The sequence below is a fragment of the Acipenser ruthenus genome, chromosome 22 (assembly GCF_902713425.1).
Source record: "Acipenser ruthenus chromosome 22, fAciRut3.2 maternal haplotype, whole genome shotgun sequence".
In the NCBI taxonomy this organism is placed as follows: domain Eukaryota; kingdom Metazoa; phylum Chordata; class Actinopteri; order Acipenseriformes; family Acipenseridae; genus Acipenser; species Acipenser ruthenus.
This window is the reverse complement of record NC_081210.1, coordinates 10,780,338-10,806,821: the sequence shown is the minus strand read 5'-3', so window position 1 is coordinate 10,806,821 and position 26,484 is coordinate 10,780,338. Positions and strand designations below refer to the sequence as shown.

At 39.7% G+C, this 26,484-nt stretch overlaps 1 protein-coding gene and 1 long non-coding RNA gene across 2 annotated transcripts in view; both read left to right on the top strand.

Annotated features, from left to right (window-relative positions):
* Positions 1-5,227: 5,227 nt before the first annotated feature.
* LOC117431637 (exportin-6-like) overlaps positions 5,228-26,484 on the top strand; it is a 43,039-nt gene continuing 21,782 nt past the window's right edge. The window contains exons 1-6 of the mRNA XM_034052815.3: positions 5,228-5,735; positions 17,037-17,127; positions 21,642-21,754; positions 23,869-24,066; positions 25,827-25,986; positions 26,219-26,296. Of these exons, the coding sequence (XP_033908706.1) occupies positions 5,733-5,735; positions 17,037-17,127; positions 21,642-21,754; positions 23,869-24,066; positions 25,827-25,986; positions 26,219-26,296 (643 nt within the window). The 5' untranslated portion in view covers positions 5,228-5,732. The remainder of the gene's footprint in view (positions 5,736-17,036; positions 17,128-21,641; positions 21,755-23,868; positions 24,067-25,826; positions 25,987-26,218; positions 26,297-26,484) is intronic.
* Positions 5,783-16,282, top strand: LOC117431638 (uncharacterized). Its single transcript, XR_004548708.2, has 3 exons — positions 5,783-13,369; positions 13,972-14,075; positions 14,468-16,282. It is a non-coding gene; the product is annotated as an uncharacterized LOC117431638 (long non-coding RNA).

The window sequence follows — 26,484 nt, the reverse complement described above, 5'->3', positions numbered from 1 at the left end:
GTGTGATTGTAGGGTTGCAGTGGAGGTGTGATTGTAGGGTTGCAGTGAAGGTGTGATTGTCTGGTTGCAGTGGAGGTGTGACTGTAGGGTTGCAGTGGAGGCGTGATTGTCATGTTGCAGTGGAGGTGTGATTGTAGGGTTGCAGTGGAGGTGTGATTGTAGGGTTGCAGTGAAGGTGTGATTGTCTGGTTGCAGTGGAGGTGTGATTGTAGGGTTGCAGTGGAGGTGTGCTTGTCATGTTGCAGTGGAGGTGTGATTGTCATGTTGCAGTGGAGGTGTGCTTGTCATGTTTGCAGTGGAGGTGTGCTTGTCATGTTTGCAGTGGAGGTGTGCTTGTCATGTTGCTGTGGAGGTGTGATTGTAATGTTGCAGGGAGGTGTGATTGTAGGCTTGCAGGGGAGACATGCTTCTCAAGTTGCAGTGAGGCGTGTTTGTCATGTTGCAGTCAGGCATGCTCCTCATGTTGCAGTGGAGGTGTGCTTGTCATGTTTGCAGTCGAGGTGTGCTTGTCATGTTGCTGTGGAAGTGTGATTGTAATGTTGCAGTGAGGCGTGCTTGTCAGGTTGCAGTGGAGACGTGCTTCTCAAGTTGCAGTGAGGCGTGCTTGTCATGTTGCAGTCAGGCGTGCTTGTCATGTTGCAGTGGTTGACATAGTAAAATTGGCAGCAAGCAGGAAACAGAACCTGTTGGAAGGCTTCAGGACTGAAATAAACTCAAATACATTTAAAAATACCAAATAATTGAGCTATAATTTCAAATAAGGACGGTTTTGGTGGCAAAATAAAAGTGCAGTTTATGTTTGCTGTATTTTATTTTATTTAATACAAAACAGAAAATGACTTACACAGAAAAAGCCTGTGGGTAGAGCTGAATTATTTAAACAACAGCAGATTTAACGAAGACCTCTTTCTATTGGATCTGTATTGCACACAGCATTGACAGCACTGTTAATAAGGGGGGATCATCAATGAATCACACCTGTGGGGAATCACCTCATGACATGCATAGTACCTCCAATGTCCTCAAGGTGGCAGTATTCTCTCATAGAGTGATCTTATTGTACAAATAAATTATAACAGATCTTGCAGGTTCATTAAAAACAATACCATTGAATATACTGAAAAACTTGTTTATTGTTTTCCAAGCAGGTTGTGTAATAACGGAGCTCCAGAACAAAGATAACTCAGTCCATCATAACAGTTCTCCTGACTCCTGCTTGGCCTGCGTCTCGCCCCACTCACCTGTGGTCCTACCCGTGTAGTGACATCTGAGTGAAACCCACGATTATTCATCCAGCTCAGCAGGCCAGGGATTCCTCCACAGCCAGGTCAGAAACTAGTTCCTGGATTACAGGGGCTAGCGTGACTAGGGGTGTGACGATTCATTGAGTATCGATGAATCCTGATACTTTCTTTGCATGATATACTGTATCGTAATAGAGGTATCTAACGTTTGTATTATGATACAAGACCCAAAGCACAACATACCTCTTTGTAGTTCACCAAGTGTAAATAAGTGTCTTATAGTTGGTATGAGTACATACTCTCCTTACCTCATTGAGTTTTTTGTCTTTTAACAAAATGGGCCATCATTAAATGACCATTTGATTTAATTATGCATAATACAGCTAGCACATCAGGAACATCACATGTATTGTGATACATTCCTTATAAACATTAACCACTGTATTTTTGCATGGTATTTTTGCAGTTTTACAATGCTTTTCCCATAGTTATACATTGCAGCCATAATATAACAGGAACAGTGTGCCTCGTACTGGATGGTCTGGGAGATCATTCTAGGGTCAGTTGGAAGCCAGCCATCCAGGAAGGGGGAGGAGTCACGATGCCCAAAGTCATCGCCTAATGCGGTACGCAATGTGTCAGTCATGGACTGGAGGAGACGTGACTGAACTAGCTATCGCAGGGGGCGTGACTAAGGGTATAATTGGGGATATGACGATGTAATCTTTTCCTTTGCTGTGGTTATGCTAAAGGAAATGGACTGTGAAAAGCTTATCGTGAGTGTTTTGTTTTGTTTGTCGAAACTAACTGTATGTGTTTGTCACACGGCTAACATGAACCGGGAGCTGTCGCTACAGGCCAGCATCAGGCTCAGACTACAATTCACTACTGTCACTATACTTGCCTTGCACCGCACCTGCACTAAGATCACTCACTATCAGGAGAAGTGACCGTGTCTGTGTTGTGTGTTGTTCTTTGTATTATTATTTCGGGACTGAACCCCGTGGTTTATATGCTGGCAATACACATCATTGTGTAGAGACAGCATTATTATTTAACCGGTTGCAAACCGGGAAAACAGAAAAAAATAAAGAAGTGTTTTGAACCGTGAACTTTGTGTCTGTCGTTGCTGGAGCACCTGCATCACCTGTACACCTGCGCACTGCAAACCACTCGATCACATATGCCCAGTTGTCCTATCCTATGGTATAAACCATACTGGTGTTTGGCTCAACTGGACAGATTAACTTAGTCATCTTTAGTTAAAAGAAGAAGAGGAAAGACAGTTTGTTCAAATTTTTTATATTTTATTTTTTAAGAATCTTGCTGTAATCCAAGGATTTTGATTGCATATAGATTAGATGACACTCACAAAACTTTCCTACACATGTTGAAGTAAGAGTGTGGGAAGTTATAGAACATATTTAATTTAACAAAGATCATTTAGTTCCACAGTTACAGTACCAGGACTGTGGCTCTTGGCGATGATGGGATATATGTTGAGTGTTTGACCCACTCAGAACGCTTGTTCACATTGGGTTTGTTACAAACATACTTCAGTTCCTTTGCTTTAAAACAATGAATCTATTTGCTTGCTGTTTACCCTTACCTGGATGCAAATGTAATGAGTTTCTTTGGGTGTGTCCTTGAAACGGAGTTTGTTTCTTCAGCTCATATGCGTTCACAATGCAATCTGTAAGAGAGCTTGGTAACTATATTAGGAAGTGCAAGACAGTACCATCCAGTGCACAGCAGTGTATTGTCTAAAAACAAAAGGAAACAGGATCCAAAGATGGCATGGCTGTTACTTCTATAAAGGCACTAGACTATCTTACACATTTCTCTATGTCAGGCAACTCAAACCAAAGAACAGCACCTGGACTCAGGTGACAGCACCTTGACACAGACTTATCAAAAATGTTTAAAAGAACTCATCATTTGAGTAATTGTAATAAGAAGCATTCTGAAAGATTGTAAATGTAAGGTTCATTTAAAAATAAATCTGTGGATAAGATATCTAGTCATTTTTATACCGGTTCAAAACACATCTCTGAACCCTGTCGCTGTCAATTGTAAGTATATTTAATCACATTTAGGTTTTTGAAAATACAGCCTGTAACTTGATCATTTGTGTTAGGCCACTGTGACCATTCCATTAGTCTGTATTGGGATGAGTTTTGCTGTGGTAAAATATAATACCATTTAATAAATTGGAACTCAAATCTGTTTTAAATACTAAAAGAGTTTTACTCAAAGTCACAAAAAGCAGTGCTTTGTTGCCGGCCTGCCTCCCTCAGAGCTATGGGCTGCTATGTTGATGCATGGGGAAGCAGTCAAATTTCTCTCCAGGGCCTCTGTTCGACATGGTAATGAACTCAGCACAGCAGCACTGGCGCAGAGGCAGCCAACAGATAGAGAATAGCTCATGTGAACAAGCTCTGAGACCACACTGCACATATTAATATGAGTCTGTGTGAGGAGGACGAAAAGCAAGAGCACAGTGATTTAGAGGACAGAACTTAAACCCCAGTGTACTAGAGCTGCCATTTTAAAAATAACAGACTTTGTAGTGTAAAAAGCTGTCAGGATGTTAACAATGAAAAGGAAAATGACAGGTACGTTATTTAAACAGTTGTAGCAACACGTGGGAACACTATATTTTTCGGAACCTCGCTGTGTCTTCTTAAAGTAAGTTTGTCAGGTTTTCCTACCTCGCTGTCTCTGTAAGCAACACTCTCTCAAACCACAGCCCCACGCCACACATTTTCTATTCTTAGTGAACTACAACAAAAATCAAATGTTTCAGGTGTTACAGACATTTAAAAAAGAAAATCTGCTTTTTAGATGACAAACAGCTGCTAATGGAAATATCCGATGACAAAACACAATCATGTCGATCACAATTAACCTTTCAGCTTTCTCCTTGAATGAGTTCCTGAAGAAAGCCCTAATTGGCAAAAGATATCAAATTTAATCTAGTTTTCCTTTTGTGTTGAAGTGTGGACACCACTGTCCTGTCCTCAGGGTCAAAATACATGAATGAATGAATAATGATGAACACAGAAAGAGAAGTCCAGACATCAACCAATTCGCGCGAGAGATTTTTCTTGTCTGAATAAATCCAGTGGTGATGGTATTGGATTGAGCAAAAAGCGCTGGACTGCAGTGTGGATGGCAGTGGCTTTGAGTAGCTTAGTGGTTAGAGTGCAAGGCTGTAGTGTAGAAGGTAGTGGGTTTGAGTAGCTCAGTGGTTAGAGTGCTGCTCTGCAGCGTGGAAAGCCCTGGGTTTGAGTAGCTCAGTGGTTAGTGCTGGGCTGCAGTGTGGAAAGTCATGTTTGTTCTCTATTAGTATGCATTGTTTCTATAAGAAATGGGTTACCAGAAGTCCAGTGTCACAGTTTTCAGCCTTCATTTTTTGTCCCAGTCAGAAACAGTAAAATTATTAAATCGTCCCATTTTTGCTATTTTGTTTTCACATTTTTTATAAATATAAAACTCTAGCAGTGTGCTCTGCAAGTTGACAGCAGAGCAATTTATTATACAAAAATAAAATAAAGAAATGTATGGATTACCTGTTTAATAATTCTGATTATGAGTTTAATCATTCATATTCTGAAACATGGCTGTTTTTTTAAATGTATATCTTGAAAATGCCACCAGCCAAGTTAGCCTTTTAAATTAGTGCCTATTGTGTTTCAATTAACACAGCATTTTTACTGACTGATTTAATACATATATATATCGAAACGTTGGGCAGCTGGCTCTTTGACCTAATATATATATATATATATATATATATATATATATATATATATATATATATATATATATATATATATATATATATATATATATATATTCACACACAATGTTTAATTTTTAAATTATGATTGTGTTATTATATACTTATTATACTTACCGCTTTAATGAAAAACAATATGTATATACACTGTGCCTTTAAAATGTGGGATTTGTATGTCTCGCTGGCTGCAGCCGGTTCCATCCGGCCCGAGATTAAGATTTCACTTCCGGTGGGGAGGGGCTGTGAGGAGAGGAAGATGCGAGGCCTGATCAGTGGAGAGTGTAGACCAGACGAGTTGGGCGACTGATGTACTGTGGAAAATAATTTAAAATAGCAAATTGGGCCACTGTCAGCATTATTTTATAGCGGCAGAGCCAAGTCGCAGAGTTTATTTTAATAGGACAGAGATTTAAGACTTCGGGTGCGCGGCTTTGCAAAAAACGCAAGAAGCAGCGTTGCCCCCGGTCCTAGTGCTAATACTGTCATTAGTAATAGTTATACCAATAATACTGTTATATGGTGGTTTTGATAGTAAAGGAGTGCCATGAGTTTTTAAATAGTTTTATATAATATTGATAAATGTATTAATAACGGTCCTGTGAGTGGAGTATGAGCTGCAACCGGGAGCAGCCAGCAACACGTCAAGTTCAGTAACAGCTACTGCATTTAGCACAACCGCAAGAGGCATGGTGAGTGTAACACGTTATAATAATATTAATAATGTGTATATATTATAACGCAGCTGCTGCTTAACATTTGCAGATCTGTCTGGCTTTTTATTTGAAATGAAGCGGACGGCGCTGCACGCCAGGGTTCCTCTTTACTCGTTCCTTTCTTGTGATGTTTCTGACCCTGACTCCCTAGTCTGTCGCAGTTATAATCGACTTTTATTACGTTAGGCAAACGTATGCTAAAATTACATTCCTTAAACTGAGGGGACGCGGAGGCACGTTTTTAGGAACAGCGGGTTGAAACCTGGTTCCAGGAGACCTAGTTTGAGGCAACCTTGCTGTATGAAACCCCAAGTCTACCTTGGTACCATGCAGTGGCCTGAAACCCAGGCTCCCGAGACCAAGTTCCAAGTCACAAAGTGGCTTCGTGTTCTCTGAGTTTTACTCAAATGATTCATGTTCAGGAAACGGGGTGCACACCAGACGCATCTGCTAAATGTTCAGATTTAGATTTTTTTAGTTGGTTTTTTAAATTATTTCTTTTACCTTGGGCGCCACTTGCTTCACTGCAGTTGTATTTTAGTTGCTACCACAAAGCTGTTAGCCTGCCATATTGTATAGAGTTATTTTCAATTTCAAACCCAATACAAATTACACGAGTATTCCTATTTATTAACTTAGTAAGATACGTGGCAAAATAGCCAGCGTTCAGGTCTGCATCATGAGTTTGGGGTGTAAACCTATCAATTGTTAATTTAGGCAAGATACATCCATTAGTTACATTACATTTTATTGCAATACTGTTTTACAAGCTCTACTGTAGCATGTTCTGGAAGTCTCTGTTGTAAACACAAGTTTATATGTGCATCACTAAACCAGTGGTGTTCCAATTACGTATTGGGGAATGTCAAGAATGTAAAAAAGCGATAGCTCATTACTATGAGATGTAAGACTGTTGGGATTTGACAGCAACGAGAAGTCCATGCAATTAAAGCTAGTTTATTGGCACTATTCATCTAGGAATATTGCGATTCTGCTGCCGTTCAGGTATTGGTAGCAGACAACACAAGCACAGGCCCAGGAAATAAAATGCTAATACACACAGATCATGCCATTGTGTAGCAGTACTTTTGTAAAGGCTACTGTGGGCTGTATTAGTAGCTAAGATACACCATAGACGAACAGCTCAAAGGTCGGCCTGATACAGTAAAACCTGAAATTGAACTAACTGCTATGCAGGAGGAATTTTAATTCCTCTGTGGATCAGTGTAATGGGAGATACAGCCCACATTTTATAGTGAATGGATTTCTAATGTATAAAAATGCAAAATGTATGTTATAAACATGAGTAGCCCCTTTCACACTGGCATGCGCTACCCGGGTCGGAACCTACCTGGGTCAGGGCCTGGTGTCATGCGGGTCGACTACGCAATTTCACACTGCTTTTGATAAAGTAGGGTTGACCTGGGTGACAGACACAAGTAAACAATGCGTGTATCGATGCCCTGGAAGCAGCTTGTTACAGACGCTTCCATTGAAAGCTTGATTGGAGCAAATGTTTCTACATCCCTGCTGCATTCTGGCTCATGCTGTGTCTCAATCAGCAAAAATATGGCTAAACAGAATAAACAAAAACGTTCCCTGTGGAAGTTAAACCTTCACATAGGCATGGCTCTTTGTTATTTCATCCGCCATCTTGCTCAACCCTGGTCAAAGCGTGTTGACCAACATCCTGAGGTGGGTCGCTGAGACCCGGGTATGACCCAGGTACGTGGTTTCACACTATGCGGGATTGTGACCCGGGTAGCCAGGACCCGGGTAGGAGTGCCAGTTTGAAAGGGGCTAGTAACTGTATGGTAGCACACATTAATGATATAATTTCAACTTTCCATTTAGACCCCCCACTCAGTTAAAGTATTATTTTCCACTCTCTATTTAGGCCTACATGTTTGTTGAATAAAGTCACACTTTTTAAAACACCCAATAACAAAATAATTCTGTTCCTTGAACTTGAAATAAAAGCGTTAATTGTATTGTATAAGATCTTAAGTTCTCATAAATGTGATCATAGCAAGCCACCATCTTCAGCAGTTCTTAGATGTCATACCACATCCTTCTCCATGTTTGTATGGATTGTAGTCTGTTAAAAAAAAAAAAAAAAAAAAAAAAAAAAAAAACACCCCTGTGAAGAAATACCTCAGAACTGAGATCACTACCCTCAGCACTTTGTACTGGAATTAACACAGGTATTTTTTTGGCCTCCAAATACATGGAAAACTGTATATTTATTTCATACATGCATCTCTGTGTTCTCTCAAGATTTCATGTCAGGGAAGCAGAATGAGCCTGTTGTCTAACAGCTGTAAACAGTGTAGCTAAAGTAAGAAAATGGAAGTGTGATCATTCACTATGGTATGATACTGAAACACTATTGATGCACAACATTTAATAAAGAGCTTTTTTATATTTATAAAATTACTATAGATTTACTGAAGTTTCAAGGAAACGTGAAATTAAATTAGCTGCCAACTAGTATCTTCAGCTATTTGGCTTCTATAACAGGCTACTTGTGATATGTATATTAATCGTTGACCTTGTCTTAAATATCTGTCGCTTATTTGCTGATACCTTAAATAGAAGTCAGAGCCAGCGGTGAGATGCAGTCAGTATTGAATGGGAGGCTGGTGGTTTGAGTCATGCTGGTGAGTTATGACGTGGCGCTCTGAGCTGCAGAGACATCTAAAACTCTTGAGGTGAGCACTGCGTAAGAAATGGGCCGAATTGTTGCTGTGGAGAGCACTTTTTTCAAATCTGCAAGCCCTCCTGAAAGGGAAGTGTTTTTTTTTTATTTTTTTTTCTGGAAGGTTGATGAGGAGGAAGGGGAAGGCTCAATGAAAGCCTTTTTATCTGCTGATTACGAAGCATACGGCAGACCTGTTCACTGACTGGCATCCCGGGGTCCTTCTGGAACCTGTACCGTCCTATTGCCTCAAGAGATTGTTCATTTCCAATGAACTGGTTATATACAAAACACTTCTGTAATATATATTTCATTGTGGCTGTGCTCAGTTATAAAACTGAGGACTGAGTTGCAGATTTGTGGCATTTGATGAAGATCCCCCCACCAGTCTTTGAAGATATTTTACCCATTTAAACCGCATGCAAATCTCCAGCACTTATAAATATTGCTCTTTAAATCTCCCTCGGAAAACCACCATCCCCGGAATAATTAATCTAATCTTACATCCAACAGTGCTACAGTGAATATAAATAATGGGTAAATACAGTAAATACTGCATGCTAAAATGATTGTAGTTAACAAAATAACTGCATGAGTCTTACTTGTTATGCATTGGCTTCTTTCCTGTTGTTAACCAACCAGTTGCTTTGCTTATTGACTGACCTGCTTTCAGCCAGTTATACCCCTTCTCCACTGGCACATCCGACACGTGAGGGTTCGATATGTTACGGGTACGAGTGGTTCTCCACTGGCTATTTGTTGAGCCGAGCGAGAACCAAACTGTGAAACTCCGGCCTCATAAGACATCTGAATCTGGCTTGGAGCCTTGCGGGGGTTTAAGGATTTTTGTCATTATGTTGCATCAGTCAGTACACGCCAGAAAGTCAAACATGACGGGCAGCGATTACAAAATATAGCGATTTACAGGTGTACCGTTGATACAGTAGAAGAGACATTACGTGCTTTGACCTAGAAGTGCAAGTGTAACAGATTTCCTGAGAATAAGGCATAGAAACTGACAACTTTCTTTAACCCAAAGTACTAACCGGTACCATTTAAATACAGTACATATTTACTATACATTTGCGTAGTTAATGGAAATGCAAAAGGGTACGATTTTATAGAATTGTTTGCAACTGTGCAGTTACTTTCTGAGGCACAGTTAGCACACAGTCCCTCCTTCTTTCCATCGGAGACTGCATTATAGTTTACTCTCAAAGAGATTCCTGCTCCCTTGTACAGTACAGTGTATCCGACTGTGGTGGGACCAGAGTAAGGGTGGATATGCAAAAACTCCGATAAGTGAATCCTGTTAAGTACCATTATACACAGCTGTAACAATTATTATATTTCACACAATTATTTGGGAGCTCCTCTAAATCCCTTGTTTTGCAAGATACAGGGTATTAATGCTGATGACAGTGTAGCCGTGTGGGTGCCCGCATTCACTGCTGAGTAACAGGCAGGAGATCGAGACAGGTTGAAATTGATATGCCACGCAGACGAACAGGATTTATTTACGTATAAACAGCCCAGTTGGCTTTGGTTTTGCAGCAGCCCTGAAGTGTATAAATGGTAATTCATTAATTACAATACACGGTTAGAAACTAGCAATATTGTGCTACTAGTCCAAAGGACTAGTACCTTTTGAAACTTGCTAGTCCCTTATGTGAAGTGCCTAAGTTGGAATCGTCAACAAGCCTAAAAACAAGCCTATTTTTTAGCCTACGCCTAAAAATAGGCTTAGGCTAAAAAATAAACAGCTCTCCAGCTATTTAAAAAAATGCTAGCTGGCTATGAATTACTAGCTACAATAATGAATGTACTCATGTACACATGGGTCATCACTAAAGTCCCAATTTAAAGACCGTACATTTCACTGTAGCCCTCGGGATGAAGTTATTACCTAGGTGGCCTTTTTTTTGGTGTGTTTGTTTAATTAACAGTGGGAGAAAACCGCTTCATCAGGTACAGTAGAATCTGCCAGAACTGACGGGTCTGTATCTGCTAGATTTAGATACTAATGAGAGCATAACAAATACCAAAGAAACAAGGGAAATGCAGATCTTTTCAAGAAAGCTGGGAGATTTTGTATAAATGTATTTTATATTTTTAAACTCTGCAATAACAGTTCTGCTTGTGAAGCATCCACACTATAATTTGACAGAACAGGTGCTTGAGGCCCAGAATCACCGCCTGTGCACTTATTAGTGATTTAAAGCCTGGTTTTTATGCTGACAATAATGAATACAACACCAAGCTTCATAAGTCCCAAGCTTTAAACGTGTTACTGTTTATAAGTAAGAACTTATCTTTATTTTGAATATATTGTTATGTTTTAAGCAACGTACTACGATAATGTTCACTATGGTAATTGTTTGTTTGTTTATTAGTTTTAAAATGTTTAGTAAAACGTGACCTATTGTTTGACCTTGTTCGTACAACTGGCCCCTTTTGCTAATTACCTCTTCAGTCAGGGTCGTAACCCGATATAAATCTCGTAAAATGACTTTACACTTACTTCAAAAGGTGCAACGTGTTCCAGTAAATTCAAACGATAACTTCGCATCCCGCGCAGAGGGAGAACACCAACGTAAAACGTCATTAAGTGGGGTTGGCATTGCAGGGGAGATGAAGGGAGGTTTCAGTTCAGAGTGACTGTTTTCTAAGCATTATTTGTGATTGCTTATTCACCACTGCTACGCCCTGTTAGAAAATTAACTTCTCTGCATTTTTTTAACACAAGACTAAACGTGAGCGTATATGTGTACATTTGTTTAAGTACTCGCCCAGAGGACTAATGAGACACAGACATCAACTAGTCCTCATCAGATTTAATTCGCCTCAGGCATGTGGGAGTTTCTAACCCTGCAATAAAGAATCACGATTTACAATATACATTTACACAAAAAACCCTCTTCATGCGCAAGGCTCCTGCCCTACTACACTGCTGTATACACTTACATTAGTGTTGGTAATTTTACTGTGACAAAGTGGTTTGCAGTGCGCAGGAATGATTTGAAACAACAGAGTTCATGGTTAAACAGCTCTTTATTGGCTAATCAATAATAAATGGCTCTACACACCAATGTGTATCGCTCAGTTAAACCAAGGGGTTCAGTCCCGAAATAAGACACTAAACAAGACACACACAAATACAGACACGATCACTTAATCCAGTAGTGAGTGCTCTTTGTGCAGGTGGTGCAATACAAGTTTATAGTGAACAATGGTGCAGTGCAGTCTCGGTTTAATACTGGCTTTGTAGCGGCAGCTCCCAGATAGATTAGCCATCTATAATGACAAACAAAGTTAATTTGTTAATACAACAAAACAACACAAAACACTTGCTGTTCTTTTTCTCTTCACTCCTTTACAGGTCCTTTCGTAACCATAACAAAGGAACAGATTGCATCGTCACATCCCCTCAAATACCTTTAGTCACGCCACCCTCCGATAGCTAGTTCAATCACGTCTCCTCCAATCCATGACTGACATCGCTTACCGTACTAGGGCGATGACTTCTGGTATTGTGACTGCCCCCTTCCTGGATGGCCGGCTTCTGACTGACCCTAGAATGAACTGCCGAACCATTCAGTACAAGGCACGCTGTTCCTGTTATACTGCGCCCTCACAGGTCGGGAGGGAGATTGTTGGCTAGCAGAGATGCCATGTGCTACGATTTTTTGAAAAAAAATATATATAACGTTGTATATAAAAAAAAATATATACATATAGCCTATAAATATACATACAAACCATTGTTTCAACAGGCTACCATGTGTGTGTTTTCCTGTCTATTTATATATACATATTATTCTTAATATATTTCACTGGCATTTTACCTAACGTACTAAAAGCGGTGAGCCGGGTTGCTTAGCAACCGGTATAGGGGGTCCTAGAGAAACTGCCGCGCAAATGTTGCATTATACAATCGTTCAGGTTTCATCACCAGCCAGTGTCCTACTCTCCTCTGTCTAAAAGAAGTCGACTATCCTGCCAGAAATAGACATGAATACACTAAAGAATGGCCTTTTATTAAAACAAGTAAAATCTCTGACTCGCATGCCTACTGTGAATATTGCCGGACTGACTTCTCGGTGAAACACGGTGGACACCACGATTGCATCGTTCATGTAGGTACAAAAACATCACCAATTTGCAAAATCTATTGGAAATCATAAATCTATGCGTGAATTTGTAGTGAGTACAGGCGAAGGTAATGCAGTGATAAAGGCAGAAACACTTTTTGCAAACTTTATTGTTGAGCACAATCTTCCAATTGCTGTTTCGGATCATATCGGTCCACTTTGCAAAGCTGCATTTCCAGACTCAAACATCGCCAGCAAGTACGGATCAGGCCGCTCAAAAACCACTGCCATAATTGAAACCCATTAGCCTCGGAATTATCGCTGGGTTATTTTTGATTGAGCACGGACGGCAGCAGTGACACAACAACCAGTCAACTGTACCCAGTTGTAATGAGATATTATAACGGGTCGCTTGTAAAAATTGTCACGAAATTACTTTCGCTACCAGCAATGCAAGAAGTTTTGAGTACTGGAGAGAACATATTTAATTTACTCAACAGAAATTTGAAGAAATTTTAACATCCCATGGCAACGATGTTTGAGCTTCTGTTGTGATAATGCCTCTTATGGTTGGAGTTCACGGGGGTGTTGCAGCATTTGTGCATAAGGAAAATGAAAATGTATATGTACAGGGATGTCCATGCCACTTGGTGCACCTTGCAGACCAGTATGCAGCTGCAAAACTATCACTATCAGTGGAAGATCTGTTGATTTGACTTGTGTTATTATTTTGACAAAAGCAGCAAGAGAAATAAAAACTAAAACAGTTACAGCAGCTCTGACATCGAAACCAGAGGAATCATCAAGCATATAAATACAAGGTAGGCTACCCTTTTTATTAATTAGAATCAGTCATTCTTGATAATACTACCATAGCAACAAATCCATTTTTTAAACAATAATTTTCATTATTAATGATTCAACAAAAAATTAACATTGATGCTTGTTGACTAACTGTGTGGCTGAATTTGTGTTGCTTATATAATTTATTAGTACATTGTGTATTTTTTAAATGTAAGCCTTAACCAAATTAATAAATATGTATTATTTGAATGATTGTCAGTGTCCTGCCTTTTTTAAAAATTCTATGTTCTATGTAGTTATTGTTATTTATTCGTATAACAGTCCAGTCAGTTCTGACAATATGAAGAATTGCATTTTACATGCTGTAATAAATATGCTTATTTTAAGGACTGTTGGCTAAATTGTAGAAAAGTACCTGATCAAGGACAAAACCTTCTGTCCGCCATCAGCAAAGAAAGTGTAAAATGCAGCTCCCATTCAGGTTCACATATGACACCTGTAATTTGATCCCTGATTAAATTAGCCTTTTTTTTTTGGTAAATGTTCAATTATCAATATTGTAATAGTAATGTTTTTCCACAATGTTTGAGAAATTAAACTTCCTCTCTTTACTTTGAAGGTGGTTGAGTGTTGGCAAATGTCTTGATAGGCTATTGGAACAGTGGCCTGCTCTACTAAAGTTCTTCACAAGCAAAGAGAGTCCTTCATCTTCTGTCACTAAAGGTATACAATACACATAAACATATCCTTTATGTAGGTATGTATAGGTATAACTAAACAAACAATTTTGGTATTAAATGTGTTATATTTAGAATTTGTAGAAGTATGATTTGTTTAGTAATTACTAGCAAGGTACTTATTCTGTGTAATCTTTTCATTCATCTTATTGCTTGTAATAGTGGTGCAGTACCTTAATTTTAACTCTGGTGATCTTGTTTATGTGGCATGTGGGAAGCTTTTGCTCCAGCTTGCTCTTTTTTTCAACAGCTTATATAATTGTATAAGATCTGAAATGAATCTGTTAATTAATATCTATTTATCAATCTAGCTACACTTCATATTAGTATATTATAGCTATATTCACTGAGGTTTACAACTATGTTTTCTATTTTTAGGCTCCAGTGGGGCACACCCTGGCGGACCAGCATAGCCTCATTGTGACAGACCACATGGAAGAGCACAGTCTAGCAGTGCACAACAGCCTACTGTAACAGCACAGCTTAAACAGTCAGGTTCATAAGAAACCTGGTCCCAAGCAGATGCCTTCTATAAGTGGGAAGTTGGTTCACACTTCAATACCTACAAAGCAAAAAGTTTGTAGGAAAGAGTCTTCAGCCAAAGCCCAAGAAGGACACTGTCAGAAGCTGAAGAGGCCTAGTTCAGAGTCACAGAAGAAATCCCTCTCCACATCTGGAAAAACCAAACCAAGAGAGAGCATGCCATTATCAACTAAACAGGATAGGATCAAGTCTTGCTTTGAGAGGGCATCACAAAGTTGTATTGCTTATTTCTGCAAACAAGTGTTCCAGCATTTGATAAACTCAATCTCCTGTTGCAAAGTGACAAGCCTAATATCCATGTCCTTGGCAGGGAATTACAAGCCCTTTTATACAGATCTTCTCTGCAAGTATTTTTACGCCAGCTATATTGGTAGCAGCCTCCAGTGTGTACACATTAGATTTTAGAAGTCTCAACAACCAGAAATCTGATAATGACCTGGTGATTGGTACAAAGACCAGACAATATCTGTGTGCCTGCATTGCTGATAAATCACTGCAACATGAAGGTGTGAAGCTCTTCTACTCTTCTGTAAAGGCATACTTTTCAGAGGCATGCACATACATGCAGAAGAAATTTCCTCTTCAGGATGAACTGCATAGGAATGCCCAAATGGCAGACATCAGTCAGCGGGAGAAGGTGTCATTTGACTGTCAGTTATTTTGTGGACAGATCTGGGCTGGTCAAAGAAGATGAAATGGATGAACTGGAGTCCCAGTTTGAAAGATAACAAATTTTCAGTTTTTTCAGAGGACATTTTGTCAGAAGACAGGGCTGATGTAGCATGGAATATGATTGGGCAATTCATTGTAAAAAATTGTACAACACAGAAATCCAGTTTCAGTGTGCTGGTGAAGGTCATGCTTTCGGACAAATTGATCTGATAGGACCCTGGAGGCGCTGCTTGTCCAGAAGCTCCACATCCTCGCACCTGACAGTGTGTGCTACAAGGTGGTGTTTGGCTGTGTTCTGCTTAAAAAATGCAAACAAGCTACCAATAAAAAAAAATAAGTGGTAATGATACAAATTGTACCAATGTTTGTGTAGACCAATGCAAAAAATTAATGTCTGTTTTATGGAAAAGTATTTGAAATGCATTTGGTATACTCAATTGCGTTTCAATACTTTTCCATACAACAGACATTAATTAAATTGAAATCCAAAGTACTTGTAGTTCAGAATACAAATCATGTGAAATGCAAATAATTCAAAATAAATACAAATTGTTAAATCTTTCTCGAGCTGTTATTTTTGATTAAGTTTGGAGGTTGAATATTTCAGTCCAGATTTGATTCTTCCTCTGGATTTCATTTTAATTTGAAGGTGCTAGCAGCACCTGATCATGGGGGGAAAAAAAAAATAGCGCCTCGCTACGCTCACCAGGTAATTTTTTTACTGGTCAGGTGCTACTATTTTCCACTTTCAGAACTTGGCATCTCTGGGCTAGGATTCATTCGCTCTGTAATGTTTATACAGTTGCAAAATGCATAGGTTTACGAACAACGTTCCTTAGCCTTTTTGCATTAGCACTGCACACGTGGGTGACGTTGCTGAAGAGCTTGATCATCGCAGATTAACGGTTAGGGCGGATATGTGATGGGCGGATTACTGTGTAGGGGTCCCATAAGAACCCCAGACTAATGCTATGTGCTTCATGCAGGACTGTCAAGTAAAAACATTTGCTGTACTATGTGTTGTGTGTTTTTATTTATTTCTTTTTTTTTAAAAAAAGCATATATATCCCCAGCACCTGTAAGAGAGGGGCTTGTGTGTCAGGACCTGCCTGTGTTGCTCCTGTTCCTCTCTGCAAGACTGGGATGTTGCATACATTTGCAGCCTGTTCTGAAACTGGACAGGAAGTGTTTGTCAACACTCTATGCTCAGTTTGTTTACAACTCTTAGTGGTATATTTTTTTTCAGGAAATAAATGAGTAAGAAATCGCAAATGGAACTTCTGACTAAAGCTTCAACAGAAGTGCCGAACAGAAAATGAACGAAAATTTAAATTAGCCTAGTACTAAAAATTCATATTTACATTGCTGGCATAGCTTGTAATGTGTACAGTATAAGCGTGTTAGAATCCTTTTAATTGCCAAAAGATTAAACAAGTTTAAACCTTGCACTCTATGCATCCCACTGTATAAACACTACAGCTGGCATCTCATTTTGATGTGAAATTCTTAACATTTCACACTTGGAAAATGTATTACATTTTAACTATTAACATGTCTAGTAGCTGATTAAAAATGTATGTACCCATCCACTAAATGTTTTTATATGTATGCTGATCCTCCAAGGGTCCTCCTAGAATGGCTTATCCAGTTTCTTTCCCTGTGTATTGGTCAGGTAATCTAGCTCTGTAGTGGGTATATTGGAACGCATCCAATAACTGTCTGGTCTCCACAGGCGTCGGAGGAGGCCTCGCTGCGTGCTCTGGAGAGCCTAATGACCGAATTCTTTCACAGCTGCACCTCCAATGAACGCAAGAGGGAGATTGGTGAGTATCCTCAGAGTCTCACTCTTTCTAAACACATTGCAACACAATGTACAGCTTGAGTAGATTTTAATCTACATGACGCCATGTCTAGTGTCTTGACATACCGCTGCACTTTAAGAAGTGTTTAATTAGATATGATAAATACAAATGGTAAATGTTACTCCATGCTAAATTGCCATAGAGATTTGCCCACTCCTCATGTGAATTGGTGACTGAGGCTGTAAAGGACATGAGGTCTAATGAGCATAAAAGATACCAGGGTAAACCAGACGAGCAGGAATACATGCGATCTATAACACTGTGTAACAGAACTCTGTCCAGGGACCACATGAAACATTCTTTTGAGTAAGGGTGCCCCAGAGGTCCAGCAAAATATCTATTATAGGCTGACTGCTCAATGCACGTGGCTGATTTTGTCCAGAGCAGCTCCATATTGAATAGGTATTTGCTGAATGTTATGAAGATGGGAATATGAAACTAAATATTCTTCCACTGTTAGCTTAGACTGTAAGAATGCTGCTTAACCACTTCAACTCCAGATGTAAAAATGAAACTCCTTCCCAGGTACCAGATTTTAGAAATAATAATAGTTTTCAAACCTGTAATTGCTATAAAATGTTAACATATGATGAATAAAACACAAATAAATGACTTAAACTGTGTATTTCATTAAACCTTTATGCTGCGGAGTACTATATACCCATATGAAATGTATTTGCTTACGATTGTGTGTCGCCCTGGATAAGGGTGTCTGCTAAGAAATAAATAATAATAATAATAATATTCAATATAGAGAACTTTTTTTTTAACAATGAAAACAAAAACGCTGCTAATAACGATAATAATAATCAGTAAACAATAATGATCAAATAAAAATCAAACATCAAAACGTGTGCCAGTATCGACTTGCTCTGTGCCATTTATTGAAATGTTCAATACAACAGAACCCGGGATTGCCTTCGCAACCACTGCACATTTTTCTTTTGTCGTCTTTTGTTTTCATTTACATAGCAGACCCTGTACCTTTTATACGGTGTCTGCTTCGCAGTGTTGGAGGGATAGTCACAAATGCGTGTACACAGCTACTTTGCACAGGCATTGTGATGGATCTGGCTGCCGCATTGCCTGTACCCAGTGCTGCGTTTTGATAGTATTTCGTCGCAGCACTGTCATTTCAAACCAAACGGCTTCCCGTTTGCAGCTGGCTTACCTGTAAAGTAGCTGCATGCTCTTCTGTTCGTACAGTTTGTATTGTTCTTGGCTTCACAACCTCTTCACCATAATCACTGAGTGATAAGTCAACATCACTGTCGCTGGTATCGAAATCCTCCGAACCAACTTCACTCCCGTTGCTCATTATAGAAAGACAATGTATGTTGCCATGTTTAGCTTTCGCTAAAAACTATATAAACTATAACTAAACAAGTAAAATGAATAATAAATCAAAAAAATATTATTTAAAACACTATATATATATAATATATATATACACACACAGCTCTGGAAAAAATTAAGAGACCACTGCAAAATTATCAGTTTCTCTGGTTTTACTATTTATAGGTATAAACTACTGACAACATTTCTCCCAAATTCCAAATAAAAATATTGTCATTTAGAGCATTTATTTGCAGAAAATGACAACTGGTCAAAATAACAAAAAAGATGCAGTGTTGTCAGACCTCGAATAATGCAAAGAAAATAAGTTCATATTCATTTTTAAACAACACAATACTAATGTTTTAACTTAGGAAGAGTTCAGAAAGCAATATTTGGTGGAATAACCCTGATTTTCAAGCACAGCTTTCATGCGTCTTGGCATGCTCTCCACCAGTCTTTCACATTGATGTTGGGTGACTTTATGCCACTCCTGGCGCAAAAATTCAAGCAGCTCGGCTTTGTTTGATGGCTTGTGACCATCCATCTTCCTCTTGATCACATTCCAGAGGTTTTCAATGGGGTTCAGGTCTGGAGATTGGGCTGGCCATGACAGGGTCTTGATCTGGTGGTCCTCCATCCACACCTTGATTGACCTGGCTGTGTGGCATGGAGCATTGTCCTGCTGGAAAAACCAATCCTCAGAGTTGGGGAACATTGTCAGAGCAGAAGGAAGCAAGTTTTCTTCCAGGACAACCTTGTACTTGGCTTGATTCATGCCAAAGCTGCCTGATTCCAGCCTTGCTGAAGCACCCCCAGATCATCACCGATCCTCCACCACATTTCACAGTGGGTGCGAGACACTGTGGCTTGTAGGCCTCTCCAGGTCTCTGTCTAACCATTAGACGACCAGGTGTTAGGCAAAGCTGAAAATTGGACTCATCTGGGGGTGAATCAAGCCAAGTACAAGGTTGTCCTGGAAGAAAACTTGCTGCTATTTGCCAATATTTTTATTTGGAATTTGGGAGAATTTGGGAGAAATGTTGTCAGTACTTTATAGAATAAAACAAAAATGTTCATTTTACCCAAACACATATCTATAAATAGTAAAACCAGAGAAAGTGTTAATTTTGCAGTGGTCTCTTAATTTTTTCCAGAGCTATCTATATATATATATATATATATATATATATATATATATATATATATAATATTGTGTGTGTGTACATACATACATACATACATACATACATACATACATACACACACACACACAACCGGTCAAAAGTTTTAGAACATCTCAATTTTTCCAGTTTTTATTGACATTTTTTGCAGTTTAATGTCTCAATGTACTATGAAATTAAAGCATAGAACAAATAAAAGTTGTTCTTTTCTTCTAAGGTAGTTCTGACATAGCCTGGAGGTATGTTTTGGGTCATTATCTTGCTGTAGGATGAACCCCTGACCAACTAGGCGTATACCAGAGGGTATTGCATGGCGCTGTAAAATGCTGTGGTAGCAGTTTTGGTTCAGGGTGCCACTCACTCTGTGCAAGTCGCCGACTCTGGATCCAGCAAAAGAGCCCCAGACCATCACGCTTCCTCCTCCATGTTTGACAGTTGGTGTCACACACCGAGGAACCATCCTTTCGCCTACTCGACGGCGTACCAAAACCCTGCGTGATGAACCGAAGATTTCAAATTTTGATTCATCGGTCCATAAGACCTTCTTCCAGTCTTCAGTAGTCCACTGGCGGTGCTTCATGGCCCAGGCAAGCCTCTTTTTTTATTATTTTGCCTTCTTAGCAATGGCTTTCTTTCTGCCACTCGACCTGTCAAACCAGCAGCTCGAAGTCTTCTCTTCACAGTTGAAACTGAGACTTGCTTACTTCGACCAGTGTTAATCTGTGCTTGAAGCTGTTGTCCTGTGAGCCGCCTATCACGCAAGCTGTTGACTCTCAGAAACTTGTCTTCTGATTCTGTTGTGGCTTTGGGTCTGCCAGACCTCATCCTGTCAGAGTTTCCTCCACTTTCCAAGTGCCTTTTGATGGTGTAGGAAACTGTACTCACTGACACCTTGGCTTTCTTTGCAATTTCTCTAAAGGAAAGACCTACACTTTTAAGGGTTATAATGGTCTGTCTGTCTTCCTTTAATTGCCTTTTTCTCGCCATTATGAGAGCAATATACTACTTCCTGCAGTACAATACTGTCCAAATAATGCTTGAGAGGGTGTAGTAACACAGTCTGTTCCAACACTGCTTTTATACAGACTGAGGGTTTGTAAGTAATCAACAAAAGTTGGGACACCTGTAGGAATTGTTAGCATCAACTTTCAAGGCTTAATTTACTTCCATTGCTGCAGAACAGTTGTAAGTTGTTAACCCATTACTTGTTCCCTGAAAAAGGCCTTTTTGTATAACTCTGAAATGTACATTATTTTTCAGTTTTTGGTAACCTAAACTTTTTGTTTTTAACCTCTGGCAGTTTACCGCTTACCTTTGTACCATTTCAGGTTATTCACTGGACTTGAACTGCTTAAATTTCAATAAAAACTGGAAAATGGGGGTTTTCTAAAACTTTTGACCGATATATATATATATATATATATATGTGTATGTATGTGTATGTAAAAGCTGAAATGGTTTCCTGCAATATATCTCAACCTTCTAAACGCCCACAGTTAGATTGGAATCGCTACATGACACGCAATTGGAGAAGAATGTCACCTGACCCTCCCCCAACATTCATTGCACATTCCACAGTACTAGCACTGCTTTAGAGAATGAAACCTGAAACGCTAGACTGAGAAACCGATCATAGAATGGGAAACTTGACGTACGCAGGTACGGCATGGTACTGTGAGTGGGTTTTCATTTGATGTGCGTGCGTACGTCCTGGTGTTGAAGTGATTAAAGAAGAGAAGTGCCTGGAAGGGTGGGGAGAAAAGGAAGGTCCTGAACCTGTTCAAATTAATTGCTACTTTACTACTGCTTGTGTTGGTTCTTTTATTGACATCTTGTAAAACGTGTGCGTGCGACTTATTTCTCCTTCGTACAAATTAGAAAATGTGATGTGCTGGTAGATGGATAACGAAGTCTATAACGAAATCTGACTCCTTTTTTTTCTTTCCTCCATGGCAGAGGAGCTGTTGAATAACTTTGCTCAGCAGACGGGTGCATGGAGATACTGCCTGTACTTCCTGTCCAACACTCGGAATGAGTATGTCATGATGTACAGCCTGACAGTATTTGAGGTAGGAACTCCATCTTCACTGCCTTGTTCCTAGAGGGAGGTTACGAGTGGGGTAGGGGGTACTTTCATGAAATTCCTCAAAAGCCAACACCACCACTGGGTTGGTCTTGAGTGAATTGAACTGGTCTGTTACATACCAGCGAAGTTGCTGATAGACCTGTTATATAGACACAATTAAGCCCTATAGCGGGACATGACAGCAGGAGCGCAAAAATGTACTTTGTTGCGGGCGGGACTGGGTGGGCAAAAATTTCAGATTGAGGTAATTTGCGGGAGCAGTCTCGAAGAGAATCCAATGTCTCGTTCTGTATGGAGTCGAAGATGAAACATAGCAAGTCAGACACTTGCGATTAAATTTGTTTTCAAATTAATAAATATTGCGCAATCAGTTGCTAGCTGATTTGAGTAGGCTATGTTCACTGGCTGTCCTAAGAATTGTTTCTTTATTTTGTGGAGTTTTGAGTAAACCATTTACACTCCTAATGTAACAGTGATGTCTATTACAGTAGTAAATGGAGTTGAAGTATTTTTTCTACATGGTTTAAGCAAGATTTGTTTTACTCTTAGTGCCTGCTTGATAAAACTTAAATTCTGTCTGGATCCCGTTTGTTAAACTGTTGAAAATATATGAATAAATAACTGACAATTGTGTAGTTTTTTGTAGCATGGGAAAGATTTGCATTGCATTTGGGCTCAATCGGCATGTTTTAAATCTGTGTCGCGGGTTTTTGCGGGTGGGAGTGGGATAAAAATCCAAGAAAACGTGTGAGTTGGTTTTTGGGGCAGGACAAGAGCGGGATTTAAAAAATTCTCCTGCGCAGGACTCTGAGACATGACTGTTTTTAAAACGAGTGCTAACCAAGCAACAGCGTTGGTAACTCTGGGTTCTATTCACAAAGCTTAAACTTGTTTTAAATAGTGTTTTGTGTTTGTTTAATCTTTTTAAACTCTGGTTTGATGGTTTAAATAAAGTTTGCTATTCATGGAAGTGTTCTAGATTAGTGTGACAATCTAAAAAATGTTCCAAGATTTGTTCCAATAGCTAAAAAACTAGACCCCCTTTTTATATACCCTGATGTTATGATACTCAATGTGTGACCAAGAAGCTCTCTACACAGTTTCGTCACAATCAAACTGGTTCTCCAAAATGAATGCAAAACTCTGTGTGAAGTGTGTCCACTATATCCATACACAAGGACATGAGTCCCCAGGGCAGATGAGAAATAAACATTTGTATCCCTAGTTTTAAGAGGAAGATGCAAGTGCCCCTGGTAGCAGGCTCTGTTCATACAGCCAGAATAGCCCTAAGGTTTCTGCATAGTCATGGTAAACCATGACAACATATTTGTTCTCCAGAACTGTTGCACTTAAAATTTGTATTGCTGGAAGGGAGGGGTGTCCCAGGACTGTGGTGTGCAGTGACAGAGGTGCTGAGGACTGCAAGCCTCAAGTCATCAGAGCCAAACTGTTTTGAAGAAAAACTATAGATGGAACAGTAGGAACTACTCTGTTCAACAGTGTCCATATTAAGTATATTGTATTTAAAGCCTTCAAAAAGTAGCTTGTTGATGGCATACTCTAGAGCTGTCAAGTTCATCAGTGTGTCTGTATGTCACACTTAGGCCTACATTTCTTTTTTTACACCTACATACTCTGGATTAAAGTATTTTTCAAGATACTGATTGGTTTTGTAATTACAGCTGCGGCAGGGGGATATGTACGTTGGACATGTTTTTAAAGCCTGGTACTTTTACTGTAGTTACTGTCTTTGAGCCATGTGCAAACTTTTGTATGCCCTAAAGTTTGTGGCAGTACTTTGCAGAATGTTAAACAAGTTTTTATTTTTTGCATTTCACAATTCGTTGACCTATACAGAGCAAAGTGGGTTGGGCTTGATGTATTTTACTGCAGCCTGGAGATTAGATGGGGGAAGAGGTGAACTGAGCAATGTGAGATTAAAAGGAGAAGTGAGAAGTTTTGTTAAGACACTGCATTGATGTTACATAAATGTAAAAGTAGGGGCTTTCAAATCTGTAACCGGGGCTTTTAATAAGCATTACAAAACAAACCCAGCTGTGCTTTGACTGACTGTTCCTCCCTGTGCTTTATCCACAGAACCTAATCAATAAGATGTGGCTGGGCTTGGCATCTCAGGATAAAATGGAGATCCGTAGCTGCCTGCCCAAGCTGCTGCTGTCTGAGCATAAATCACTGCCATACTTCATCCGCAACAAACTGTGCAAGGTGATCGTTGACATCGGCAGGCAGGACTGGCCTATGTTCTACCACGACTTCTTCACAAACACTCTGCAGGTACTCGCTGCACAGTGTTCTCAGTTTCAAACCAGGATCAACCTTATTATCCAAAGTTTTGAAATCAGTACTACAAGCTTGCAACACTATTGTGATGAAAACCTTTTGGTTATTTGCTGTAGATCAAGTTAATTGGCTGCTTCCTAATTATTGCCTGTACTGTAGGCCCCTGCTCTGATTGCAGTTGGACCTTTTGGAGTAAACCTGATGAGCAGAAAGTGATAATGCTGATGGTGCTAAAAAATAAGTAAGGAAGGGGTTAAATATGTAATCTTAACTGGTGAGTAATGAAATACATAGCATCAGTCCAGGGGTGTCCAATCACAGTCCTGGAGGGCTGTTCCACTCCAGGTTGAACAGGTAAAATTATATAATTAACTACTTCAGGGTCTGGATGGAGGTTATAATTTTTTCAGTGAATCAATTTAGAAAAATGTTGGGACAAAGTCGCGAAGTGGCCACCCCTGATCAAATCTCGGGTTACAACAGGATTTGCAGTCAATTCTTTTGCCATGGTTTAAGGGGTCTGTCTTGTTACTGCAGAAACCAAAAGCTCGACAGTAACTCCTTCTTGTTAAAAGGGAAGTGTAAAGTAATATTGAATCGGTTGTAAACAAGAGTAGAAAACTTCTCATTTTAGTGTTGGGCTGACTTTTGTACACGCTTGTTATATAGACACTGCCTTAGTGTTTAGAGTTTTTTGGTGTTTTGAAAGGAAATAGAATGCTATACTGAAGACTGGGGACTATTCTCTGCTTGGCCACACATCTGTTTGATCACTAACCCATTTTCCTGCTTCTCTCAAATTGGTAAAAAGGATAGTAAAGAATAAATTGGCACTGAAGGTCATGCATTGGGTAACAGCTCACTGACACAGCACTGAAAGTTGTGAAACTTAACAATACATAGTAAAATTCAAGCAGTGAAGTATAGCATTTTAGGCTTGCAGAGCTGTCTTGGGTCAGGTAGTTTTATCCACTGTAAAAATAGGAAGCAGAGTCTGCAGATGGAGGCAAGGGAGTTCACAAGGTCTGTTTTGCTGCACTCCCACGTCAACTGTACAGTTAAAACCTGTTTTGAGTTTAAGCCATTGCTGTTAAGCACGTATGTCGTTTTTAGGGCACTAAAGTCAGAGAAGCCTGTCGTCATAAAACACCACAAGACTTGAAAGGGCCTTAAAAGTTTGTCCCTGAATGCTTCTACCTGTTCTAAGGATTCTTGAGAAAACTGTTGTCATTGCTGTGCTTTTGAACAGTAGAAATCTAGGGAAATTGGAGAGGGCAACAGTTAAATGCATTGCGCTTCAAATCTGTACTTTAGCACGCCTTGTAGATGGAGCAGCTCTGAAGCCATACACAGACTTTGAGCTACCTAGAGGACCACCACTTACATGAATATACTTAATCTAAAGAATCAGTGCATGTTAAGTTTGCCTGGGTCTGTGGTTTTTAAACCCAGAACTCACTGCTGTTACTGCATTGTTTAAGCTCGGATCTGAGAAACTGCCATTTGATCTATGTTTCTAAACAAAGTTTTGGCTTCAAATGGATCCAGAGATAGAAGTTTAAATGTCAGGATCTGGTTGAACCATAAACTGGGACCTTTTAATGATTTCTAAACCGCTAGTCCAATTTTAAGCTGTGGCTTTTACAATAAAAATCAACTGCAGGTAAGAAGTGCCAAGCTGACATGACCCTTCCCTGTCCCGACTTGCCATGGGAAAGCTAGCTTTGTGACGTCTGCTTGTTTGTTCTCCCCAGCTGATCCAGTCGCCTGCCTTGGCCCCGCTGGGTCTGATCCTGCTCAAGACCACGTCGGAGGAGCTGGCTTGCCCGCGGGAGGACCTGAGTGTGGCACGCAAGGAGGAGCTGCGCAAACTGCTGCTGGAGCAGGTGCCCACTGTCCTGGGCCTGCTCACAGGTGAGTTAAACCGCCAGGCCTCCTGCCATCTGCCAGCAATCCAGAGTGGCAAATTCCCTTTCAGGCTCTGGTCACACTTGTCTGTTAGACTTTTTTTTTTTATTACCCAAAGTTTATGATGGAGTGTGTTAGTTTGGGATTAAATAAATTTAGAACTATACAACTTAAGGCTGTCAAGTATTTTAAATTGAATCCTTTTTTTTTTTTTTTACAAAATTGTGTGCTTCTGCAGGGATTCTGGAGTCAATCTGGGATAAACACAGTGTGACGGCAGCCACGCCCCCTCCCTCCCCCACCTCTGGAGAAAGTGGTATGGTCCTCTAGTGTAAAGATTCTCTCCCAGTTTTACAGCTCTAATGTCACTGTTGCATTCTTCCCTATAGTGTACCGAGTAAAGACTGTAAGCATTGTTATCCATATATTCCAGCTGTCAAACCATGATCAAGAATAGTGGTGCAATTTTCGAATATTAAAATAATCTATCGATTTTAATACTTG